The 12353-nt window shown below is 31.6% G+C and overlaps 1 protein-coding gene across 1 annotated transcript; it reads right to left on the bottom strand.

Annotated features, from left to right (window-relative positions):
• Positions 1–7989: 7989 nt before the first annotated feature.
• On the bottom strand, positions 7990–10252 carry LOC105762932 (protein EARLY-RESPONSIVE TO DEHYDRATION 7, chloroplastic). Its single transcript, XM_012580909.2, has 4 exons — positions 9191–10252; positions 8785–8951; positions 8412–8496; positions 7990–8318 (listed from the first exon to the last, which is right to left on the bottom strand). Exons 1-4 carry the CDS (start codon positions 10066–10068, stop codon positions 8129–8131), a joined length of 1320 nt encoding a protein of 439 aa, XP_012436363.1. The 5' UTR covers positions 10069–10252; the 3' UTR covers positions 7990–8128.
• Positions 10253–12353: the final 2101 nt, after the last annotated feature.

Here is a 12353-nt window from a genome sequence, read left to right as displayed (position 1 = left end):
AATGTTAATTTTTCTATCACCAATATAATAACGTTTTAACATTTGATAAGATATTAAACAATACTTCCTAATATGATAATATTTTACATGCTAAGAAAATGATAATTGAGTTAAAAAATAATTGAGTACAAAACAATAACATGCTATGTTATTATTATTAATTTCAGATCATATGTTTCGTTATTTATTTAATGTTATTTTCAATTTATTTTGTATACGGACGTGCATGTAATAGAATTACTAATAATTAATAATTTTAAAAAGTGAAAATGAAATGGTAGGTTTGTAATTAGGGGGAAAAGACGGGAGTGAAATGGAAAGAAAAGGGAAAAGGTGTTGTGTGTGTGTCCCACAGGGTACCAACTCCTCTCTTTTGGGGTGGTAGTTGGAGTTGGGAAAAGGCGTCGGACGTAGGCTCATGTGCACCGTTGCGGCGATAGGGACCCACTCTCCGCACACCACTTGTGGGTCCTACTCCTAATCCCTCTTTCTCCGCCCGGTAAGTTTCCGATGGAGTTGGTATAAAATTAATTTGAAATTTTTAATATTAATAAATAGTAAATTCAAGCTCCTTCCGGAAGATGTTTTTCTCTTTTTTTTTTTAAAATCAGATTACAGCGCAACTGAATGGATAGTTGATAGTTCTAACCTAGTCCACCTTGGGGGTTTTTTCTTCTTTTTTTTTTTTGCAAATCTTTGACTAAATCTATTTATAGATTTTGATGGGACTTCAATCATATTTATTTGAAAAACAAAAAAAAAAAAGAGGAGAGAATTGATACAACTTGGAAAGTTTGTCATTCAACTTGTACAAGTTAATCACAAATTGGAATTGAAAAATTTTCAATGTCCTAGGATTATCTTTGGTCAAAATATGATAGAAAGTAATAGGTTGGTGTATTGAAGAGTAAGTCAAAATCAAAAGTTGTGATATTAATAATGCAGAGGGCAGAGGGCAGAGGTGCATGCATTTTGTTCCCCTCCTAAAATTCATTTCTTTACACGTTTCATTTGAAAACGTGATGACTCACACCAACAAAGTCTTGGTTGAATTTTTTTATAATTTTTTCTCATAGTTTTAGTTAAAACCAACAAATTAGCAAATCATTTGAAGATTGTTAGTAGCAAAGGGTGAAATTGTACTGTTTGACAATTAGGGCAAAAATAAAGAAAGGGAGGGCGGGGGCATGTTATGGTAGAGATAGGTAGCAAAAGCGTAGGTGGTGGGGAAAAGAGTTCCCAAATAATGATGAGAGAGAGAGAGAATGGGGATAAGATATGAATAAAAAGCATGTGGCTGAGAGGTGTACAGTTCAAACTTGAAATGGTTAGGTCAGGTGGGTATGGGCCAATGCCATGGATGGAAACTCTTTCTTCTCAACAACGACTTATTTCTCCATTATAACCACCTCAACTTTTAACTTTTGTAAATACTCATCCAACTATTAACTTATTTCTATTTTTATCATTCAAGTTTAAAATTTTTCATTATCAAATTTTAATATTTTCATCGGAATGTTGGTGTGCCTTTTTTTCTATTGATAAAATAATAATTTTAGACCTCACCCTTACATAATCTATCAATTTTTTTTGGTGAATTACAATACCAGGGTAAAGTCGCACAACAAACGTGATTAGCGCGACTCTAGCTGAAGCCACACTTGGGGCGGTGAATACCCTTGACCATCAAATCATCACTCTGTCAATTTAATCATGATTCTTAATTTTTAAAAATTAAAAATTATCTAAAAGTTTATTTTTCCATGAAAATACATACAAGATTATAAAATATGTATAAATAACTATCTACTTTTCTTACTTTCTAATATGAAATTTATTTATTAAAATAATAATTTTATACATAAAATAATTTAAGGGAGAAAAACTATGAAGAAGACTTAAGCATATTCAATTTTTTCCTTTTTTTCAACATTAACCACCATTATATTTAAACTGGGTCAAAAACTACAAACTAAGATTGAAAAGGATAAAAATCAATGTTTTTAGATTGTTTCCCAAAACAAGTTTGTTGCGTTTGAGATTCTACTTGAGGGCGAGTATAATTGGGAATATATGAGTGAGGATGAGGTTGTGTTATGTTAGCAGCTCCACAACAAATTACTAGTTCTATGGCACGACAACAATGGATGTGGAAATCAAGGAGTTCAGAGTAAGAGTTATTAGTGTTGGCGGTTGTGGGTGAAAGTGGACCCCATTACTTAACAAATTTTGCGAGGACTAAAAAACAAGGCCAGATGTATAATAAATAAAACTAAAAAATGAAAAAGTTTGAAAAAGATTGAAGTCATATTTGTGGATTTTTAAAAAATTATTTTATTTATAAAATTATTGTTTTAATAAATAAATTTCATGTTAAAAAAATGGGTATTCATTTATTTATAATTCTATGTGTTTTTTATAAATCTTATGTATTTTATCAAAAATTAATTTTTAAATATTTTTATATTTTTAAAGTTTTTAAATTTTATTTTTATCTTTTGAGAATCAAGATTAAATTACAAGAATGTATAAAATGAAGATCAAATTTGCTGAAACTTTTAGAATTAGAATCAAATTACTAGAATATGTAAATATTAGAGGGCTAAATTTATTATTATGCCAATAAAAAAGTCATATAGGTATTCTCTTAGTGATTTAATGAAAGAGTGATCAAAATATTAAATTTTGATACCACCAATGACTAAAAGAAAAAAAAAACCTGGATGGTGAAAACAAAAACACAATAATAATTGGATCACTATTTATAAGTTTACCCTAAAAAAGTTGATTTTTTTTTTTTTTGCATTAAATTTATTGGGCCCTCCTCTCACAGAACTGTGCCCCCATGTTAAATTTCCACATAAATCTCCCTACCTGCCCAACATTATCTTCCTAAATCTATGCAAACAGGGAAGAGGTGGGACCTGTAAATGTAATCCACCTTCTCTTGTTTTGGTACTTACATGGTAAATCCACCAAACAATTCTTCCTTTTCATGGTTTTATAAGCAATAAAACCTTAAATTCTTTGGAAATGAATCTCATTGACTGCTGATTTAAATTGCGGTTGGTGAATCTATTAAGTACTTTTACCTAATTCCAACACAACCTATGAGTGTCATTCCCTTTCTCTAATCAACTTTTTGCTACTAAAAGGAATAAATATGGTGAACGAACCAGGGTTCTAGAACGAAGCCCATCATTTTGTAGGTTTGAGTTTCCCACCTTTCAAATTCATGCCAAATATTGGTCATTATGGGCACAAAGCTAAAAGGGCCTGGGGCATTATAACTGCTGCCTAGCTTCCTAACTGCTAATTCACGAGATGAACAGAAGGCTAATTCCTTGTATTTAGACCATGCTCCCATTCTATTGAAATTGCAATAAACTCACCCCTTAGTTTATTCATAAGTTTGCTCCTTAACGCAATTTAATTAGTTCAAAATACCAACTAAATGGTTTTTTTTTTCTTTTTAACTATTTCAGAGTGCTTCACTCAAATTAATACAAATTTGATTCCCAATTATTCTTATTTAGTAAAAACAATTTGTTTTGTCTTGACCAAGATGTTTCAACTCTAAAAGCTTTAAAATTCTATATTCGAGTCTCTTCCTTTGTAAATTATGTGTAACTTCTCAATCTCAATTTTATATTTTTTTTGGTAAATAAAATGATATAGCCTTGAGTTAAAATTACATCAGTACTAATCTCCCTCAAGAAATGGACACATAGCACGATGAATATCATCATCCAATAAGTCTCTCACAATACCCGGTGGTTCCTGATGAATAATCAATTGTTCCATTTCGCCTCGAGCCTCTTTGGTAATACAATCTACCAACCTGTAGCTTTCTCTCAAGATCCGTCAAAATTTCTCTTCCCAATCCTCAAAACACCAGTCTTGAATAAGCCTAACTTTGTTGTAACAGTTGTTTGCTACTAACCCATTTTGTATAACAACAATCAACACAGAATTATCACTCTCAATCTCCACTTGACAGTAACCCTATGCCCAAGCATACTTTAAACCTTCAATTAATGCTCGAGCTTGAATCTGAAAAATATCTGACAATCCTACCGCCATTTCAAAACTCCCATCCAACTTCCATTCGGCCTTCTCACCACTCCACCTATGATCGCTCTTGATCTAGAATTTGATACCGAGCTATCAACATTCATTTTAACCCATTCATGAATAAGAAATTGCCACCAACCCTTAGTCATAGATTTACAAGCCCAATTTCCAAACACTCCTTTAACATATATATATAGAGAGAGAGAGAGACTTTGTCTAAGCTCAGCTGAAACTAAGAAAGCATGACTGTTGTTATTCACTCCAGTCAAGATGAATTTATTTTAACTCTTTTAAAGAAGCCAAGTTATAATACAATTATTAATACAATTATAATTTATAATGTTATCCTAATTATATATATTAAATTTGTAATTATGATTGTATTTCTACAAATACTCGAAAGAACACTAGTTTTACATTTGTGGATCAAGTGATTTATGAAATTCATGTAAAAAAAAATGGTTAACATGCATCGGAAAAATGCTTTAACTCTGATACTCTTCAATTTTTCTATGATTAACAAGTCCAACTCATCTTACTTGAACAACTCCAAGCCAGCCAAATGAAAAAAAGTCCCAAATCATTAGTTTTGCTATTCCTTACAGGAGGGATTTTCATGTCATTATGGTGCAATAGACTTTGCATACGAAATTATTAGGTAATGTTGGTAAATGGGATATAAAGTAATAACATCAACATGATTGCTAAATTTCAGGGTTGCTGTTGGAAACTTTGATGTAACAGGGGAACCTGACAAGATCTGTCACCAGATTTTCATCCACAAAGGTCTTGAATTTGACAAGAAAAAGAGGATATCAAAATATTGGTAAATGATGGTTGGGTTGCGGTCTTATAAGTAGAAACCAGAACTAGTGCTGTTTCTGAACTTTGAAGCAGTAGATGCCGCTTACATTAATTTGTTTGGGGGTCATAATTAATGATGAAGTTTCATTTCAATCTTGACAGCAATAAAAGACTGAACCTCTTTTGATTCTTTCTTTGCCATCATTATTGTGCCAAAGCTACCAATAACACTAAAAAGTGCTTGCCATCTTGGGTTAGTCTGGTAAACATGAGGGCTTAGGGTTGGGCCTTGGGTGTAGCTGCTGTTTTAAATCGTTGATTGGACCCAAAATATAGCACTGGGAAACTGGACCTATTTATTTACAATATTCAAGGACATCGAGAAAAGAGATGCGTGTTGGACAAACTAACGAGCGAGTTGATTTGAACAAATAATATTGCAACAAAGGCTTGGAATTAGAGAAAGGAATTTTTTGAGTGAAAGAAGTTGGACAACAACATCACACACATTCTGCTGCCCACATCCTTGGCTTCAACCGCTACCCTTTTCTTTTCTTCTTTTTTTTTTTTTTCCGATTTCTTTAATTAATTACAAGAGGAGAGCAAAATTTTAATAATAACGCAATTAGCGTGATTGAAACCCAAACCATACTTGAGGCGATGAATACTCTGACCATCAAACCAACATACAGAGTTCTTTTTCTGAATTTGACTCACTTCCTAAGTACACTTTCATTTCAAAATTGTAACCTTTTTTTTTGTTGGCTTCTTGCTCGTGTAGCTATCAAAATGTGATATGTAAATTAAATACAGGTCAACTAATTGCTATATAACCTTTCGCCGAGGTTAATTTAATTATGAAGGTTAATGATTATAATTATGTTTAACTAAATTTAAGAATATTTATAAGTCCCCTAACAAAATTTTTTATCAAATATAATTTTCTTTTTTGTAAAGGAGAAGAACAACCAATTTACAAGCTAGTTGCTTCAACGCGGCACTGTCTTTCATCAGCTTGCAACAGTCCCATTGCCTTTACTAGTGGTACTCGATGCAGTTGCATTCCCCTCCCCTTTCCTCTGGCCAATGTTGCCATACAGTCTGCCACCTTATTTCCTTCTCTGTATACATGTTGAACTCTCACCTCTCAATTCCAAGCACAAAGCACCAAATCATTAGTAAAGAAAAGATGAGAAATTCCCGACCCATTCCTAACTAACTTTATTGGTTTCCAAATGTCCCCCTCAACCTCCATGTGTATAGATTGAGCTAATTGTTTCTTGCACAACACAAATAAGTATGGAGACTAAAGATCTCCTTATCGAATTCTTTGCATCATTTGAAAGTTTTCAGTCGTCCATAAAATTTGCATTAAAATCAAAGTTATAAAGTGCATGAACGCATCTTAAGATTATCTGGTATACCAACAGCCACTAAAGTTTTGTCTAGAAAATCTCAACATTACCACTTCAAATATATATATATATATATATATTTATATATATATATATATATATTTGAAAGCTTACAAGTACAAAACAATCCAAATACAAGTACAATATATGTCCGAATAATCATTTGGTGTAGAATCAAACTATTACAATACAAACTAACTAAGAATGAGATTAAATAATTAAATTATTACAACACAAACTAAGAACTAAATCAATCCAAACTAGAGACTAATTAATGAATTAAGACCCACACATAATAGTAGTTCATGGTAAAACTTGAAGACCCGCATATTTTAATTGCACATGATAAGTCTCAAACCTCAGCATTCATAACTCAAGGCCTCGCTTTTGCGAACTTAGCCAATGCCTCATTAGCAACTAGCAATGATAATTATATTTTCTTTTACCATCTCTTTTACTTTTTTATTGTTTTAAGAATTTTTATGTAGATGCATGTTAAATATTTATTTATAATATTAATCTTGAAATTTTTTTTACATTTGTATTTTAATTAAATTTTCATTGAACCTATTTAATAATAACTAGTTAATTTTACATAAAATGATTTAATAAATTCTTTTTAGAGTTAAATATATAATTTAATTAAATATTAATTTTAATTGAAAAATAAATTTATAAAAATATAATTTAATTTTATAACACTAACATATAATTGAAGTTCCATTATTTTATAATTAAAATAAAAATAATCAATTAAGTAGAAAGTACATAAATATATAATAAAAGTAATCTTTTTCTTCAAACCTAAAAATTTTACCCATTAAATTACTTAGAAATAGTCAGTTTTTTTTATAAAATACATTAACATGGCTACTTTTATAATGTTTTAATTATTTTTATTTTGTTATTTAATTATCTTTATTTGCGTGCAACCAATTTTTAAATTCTTTTAATTTTTAGGCAGTCAGTTTTTCTTTTTCATTTTCATTTCAAGTTTTTAAATTTTTAATCAAATACTATAGTTTGATAACACCACCAATAGTGGTTAGAATTTTTCAATTTGCAATTTTTTTTGCTAATTTTTAGTTTTACTTAACTTTTAGTTGTTGATTTTTTTTATTTTCAATTTTCTAGTTATAATTTTTATTTTTAATTATTAATTTCAACGTCTGCAAATTTCAATTAATTTGCTTATGGTTTTGTTGCATAATTAATTTTAAACCATAAATTTTGTAATGATCTTACCTTACTAAAATAAAAAAAAAGATTTCGATCTAATGACTAATATCATTTTAGTTTATAGTTATACTAAAATTAAATTGTTTAAAACCACTTTATATTAAATAATAATTAAAGTTATATTTATGATAATAAAATTTATTTATTTATTAAATTATTGCATAAAAAGAAAAATTTTGACACACAAGCATGAAGCTTAACACATAGGAATTGGGCTTGTTTCGAAGAGAAATTTATTCTTTGTTGGACTAGAATTTTATCTAGTTCGATAAAACAAAAGACATTCCAATCCAAAGTAGTACCGATGAGAATTTTTAACCCAAAAGATAGTACAATTAACCTTTCATTTAAATTTTGCCAATCTTCAAACCTAAAACCATTCTATATTAGCAAACTGTTTTTAGCTTAATAATGTACTCGGGTACAAGTAATCTGATTTTGTATAGTGGGAATTGAGTTTCTTAAGATGCATAGTAATTCACATCAATTGCAAAGTACAAATACAATCCACTTGAGAATTCTCAACCTTTGGAAAACTGCAGTCCTACAAGCATCTCTGTTTTTGTCTTCCTGTTCAAACTAAAAAGCAACTCTGTTTACTTGTTATTTTTGGACTTCAATTCAGCAGCATTAGCCTGTGCAGCAGCTTTTGCAAGAGTTGTGGGTTTGAAGACACTCTTGGGATTAAGAGCCTTTCTAATCTTAAACACAGCCCAAGCTGTCCCAATTGCATGTCCTGCCGCATCAAGCCCTTCATTTGTAACCTTTCCTGCCTTTTCTCCATACCTACACCACCAAAACCAGTAGTGCGTATGATAAACATGATGATCATATATACCAACTCCCACATAATCAACTTCTACTTCTCAGAAAGCATACCTTTGTGAAACAAGTCCTGTTGTCACCACAGATGTGGTAGACATGACATTCCTTCCTGCTACTTCAACTGCATCGCAAACCTTATCTAAATGGACATACAAGCAGAAACACCGTAAGAATACCAACCATGTTGCATTTTCTATGTAAATGCAGTGTTGTGCCAAACACTTCAAAAGAAGCAATAACCTCGCATCAAAAACTAATGACGTCTTTGGACACGCACACAACATTCAGATGATGGCCGCATGACAAATGGTATCACATATATATGATAAAATAGATAGCAGGCATGAAAGTTGCACCCTAGCAGAGAAGACGAGATATAGTAAATTCATAACAAATAAGGTAAAGTTGACGAGAGGAAACAACTTACTAAATCCATCCAAGGAAGCAAGAACGATTTCTCCAGGCATCAGGTTGAAAAATTTCTTGCCAACTTTGGAGTTAACAATTGAACCTGTGAAGAATCCAGACACTTTAACCACACCTGAAAGAATTCCAGTGGCCACTTTCTCTGACATCTTTGTTAACTTCTTAACCCTGAAACCAGAATCAAATCACCTCATGATTCCAAAATCATTTTTAACAAAGGAATATGCTGAAATTTGTCCTACGGAATTGTACTGAAGGCAACAGAAGTTTAACATAAAGTTCACATGATGCTTAATAATAATAGCCTCTGTTCCACAAGCACTTAAGCTTTCCAAGTACAGGCTCAAATGTTAAGCAGCTCAAAATTCATCATAAAAGGGGACTTATGTTATGATCAAGAAACAAACCTTTTCATCCTTCTCAAGGCCTCTGGAGAGATCTCAGAGGTTGAACCTGACTTTATCCTCTTACTCAAGAACTCATTGCCCCATTTCAACCTGTCAACAGTGACATCGCCACACCACAAAATCCCCTTCACAACGTACCCTGACCCCGATGCTATTGCCTTTGCTATAGACCCGCTATAGTCTTCAACATTGGGCGCCAGAGTCGTCCAATACGCCATTGAACTTCCCACGATTAAGTCCCTTTTTTCCTTTCTATTCAACTCTTCGGGCGCCACATTTCTCGCATCCACAAGATTCCAGTTCTCTATCCCTTTCACTTGTTGCACCGAAAAGCAACTGTAAGTTTCCAAGATTCTATCAAGTTCCTTCAACAAACCCTCTTGCCCTTTTGCAGCTATTGTCAGACCATAGTTCAAAACATCCTCGGTTTGATTAGAATCTTTTCCGTCTTCAAACGACCCATTCGATGGCACTCTAAGAGTAAAGAAATAGTGGGAAGCATCAAGTTTTACAACAGGCTCATCTTTAGCCAAAGGCCATTGAATATCGTCACCAAGGCGAGCAAAAACAGCAACAACGTTGTCGCCTTGAAGGAGACTAACAATACAGAGGTCACCACAAGCAAGCTCAATGCTGGTTTCTCGCTCAATAAGGTGAACGATGGCACCAGGAACCTTGAGGAGGAGTTGTTCTGCAGAATCTTGGTGGGTGTGCAAGGCGGTGGCGTCGTCAGGGAAGAGGTTTTCGGCTAAATCTTTCATGTCCAAAGAAGGGTACAAAGAAGACGAAGAAGAAGGAGAAGAAGAAGTGGCGTCTGGGTTTGAAAGATCGACCTGTGGGTAAAGAGAGGAAGGCTGTTTTGGAGGAGAAGAATACATGATCTTAGCTTTGTTCAGGTCTGGCCTTCTAGGTTTGGTGGTTGATTAGTTAGCTTGCAATTGGGTTAGGGGGATGACTGCATTTAAGGTGGGACAAGCTTAGGATGGAAGAAATAAAACTATACAAAGACGTGTCGGTTGGGTTTTGGGAAAGGCGAGTTGCACATGGCATTCATAGGAGAAACCGCGTCATAACAGTGGCAGATAGCCGTCTTTCTTTATGGATGATGGATATCTTATGGCTATTTATTAGCATCCGACAAGCTGCTGCTCTCTCTTACTTTGGAGTATGTTAAATTAAAACATTATTTTATTTAAATATCTTCTTTCCTTTTTATTAATCTTTCTACAAAGCTGTAGAGGGATAGTTACACACAAGCCGCCCAAAATCTATTCATGGATGGAAATTTATCCAATGCAATTCAAAGCATTGGTAAGTGTTGAGTGACTAAAGGCCAAAGCAATTGAAGTGTCCCTTTCAAGAAAAGCTTCATTAATGATTTGTTTTTATTTTAAAACTAAAATTTTGAGATAATGAAAATTACAATGATAATTTTATAATTATTTTGAAAATAAATTTATAAAATATTTATGTGAAAGAACAAATGAGTTTTTAGTTGTAATAGTAGTAATTTGGGTGTTCGAAATTCATGTTTTATCTGGTTTGTTTTTTTTCTTCAATAGATTGTATATAAAAAATCAAAAGATAAAGCAACCATTATAGTGATATTTTCTTTTTAAAATTAATTTTTTTATTGATGAAGTCTTAATTTGATTGTCATCAACATTATTGTTAATATAGGAGAATTTAAGTTCGAGAGTGCACAGTGCATCTTATATTCTTATTTTAAAGTTTGGGAGGAATATAAAATAGTTTTAAGCATTGTATAAAAAAATTCACTCTTTCAAAACAATAAATATATATAGTAAAATGTTGTATTTTTTTAACTTTATAAGCAACAATGCAACCAAAATCAATGTGTCTATATAACCACGACCAAAATTAAACCATTACAAAGTACAAATGAACAGACCAATAATTGAAATGTATCTGGGCCTAACCTAAATAAATCTGGATAGGCCTTATACATAATGGGATTGAAATCCAAAATAAAATTTGAATTAAAAACTCACATGCATGCGTAAGTACACATAATAAAATTTGAACCTAAACACTTTTAATTCAAAACCTCAACTTTTGCGAAGATTATTAAGTTGTTATTAACTTTTTTCATAATAATAAAACATTGTATTTTCTTTTTTATATACAAAGATTAAAACTATTCATAAACCCTCTTCAACTATTGAGTAGGAAGATAAAATGCGCTTAAGCACTCGAACCTATATTCTCCTACACCGACAACAATATCAATATCAACTTAATTAAGACTCAATTGGCAACAGTGTTATTTCTTTTAATCCATAAAACCTTGTACTTTTTAACTAATAAAACATTTGGATGTTGATTTGCACTATCTTAATAAATGATGTTAATGATAGTATATAGAAAAAGTACGGATATTTTTTTCTTCCCCCTTTGGAATTAGATTAGATTGAATAATTGAATTGGTAAGATCAAGACACCAATTTAAAATAAGTGGTTGGACTAGTTAACTTCCAAAACGGTTAGATCGATTGAACCGACGGTTGAACTAGTTTTCTCTATTTTTAAATTTTTTTTTAAAAAATTAAATAATTTATTCAATTGAAGTGGGTGAATCAGTTGAACCAAGAATCAGCGATTTGATGAATTTAACAACCAATCTAGTTCTGATAAAACATTGTAACTTTTATACTAAAAAATAAACCATAAGATTTTTAGAATTTTAGGAAAAAATTTGAAAGTTCTCCATACATCTAATATGTGTTAACTATTAATACTAAATTATCTTATCTATATTATTACTTAATCATTCAATTGAGTTTGTGTCACAAGTCAACCAGGCACCAATTTAATTGAAAAGTGACTAAAAAAACTTTTATTTATTTATTTTTCTGAGTCATAATAAGATTTTAGGCTAAAAGGAACTTCAAAGCCCCTAAACTTCTCTAAAAAATCAATTAAACTCCTATGCTTTTTTCGCACTCAATTAAACCCTTGAACATTAAAATTTATATAAATTAAGTTAGCAAAAAACATCTTGAACCAAAGTGCTAAGTTTTCTACGGTGTTCAAATAAGGCAGAAATACTTAACACATTACATAGTAAGCATAAGTCACATATTTCAAACATGTTTACATATAAAACAACCATGTGCAATCTATATGAACCTAGAACTACTTA

The sequence above is a fragment of the Gossypium raimondii genome, chromosome 12 (assembly GCF_025698545.1).
Source record: "Gossypium raimondii isolate GPD5lz chromosome 12, ASM2569854v1, whole genome shotgun sequence".
NCBI lineage: Eukaryota > Viridiplantae > Streptophyta > Magnoliopsida > Malvales > Malvaceae > Gossypium > Gossypium raimondii.
This window is presented reverse-complemented; position numbering and strand designations above follow the sequence as displayed.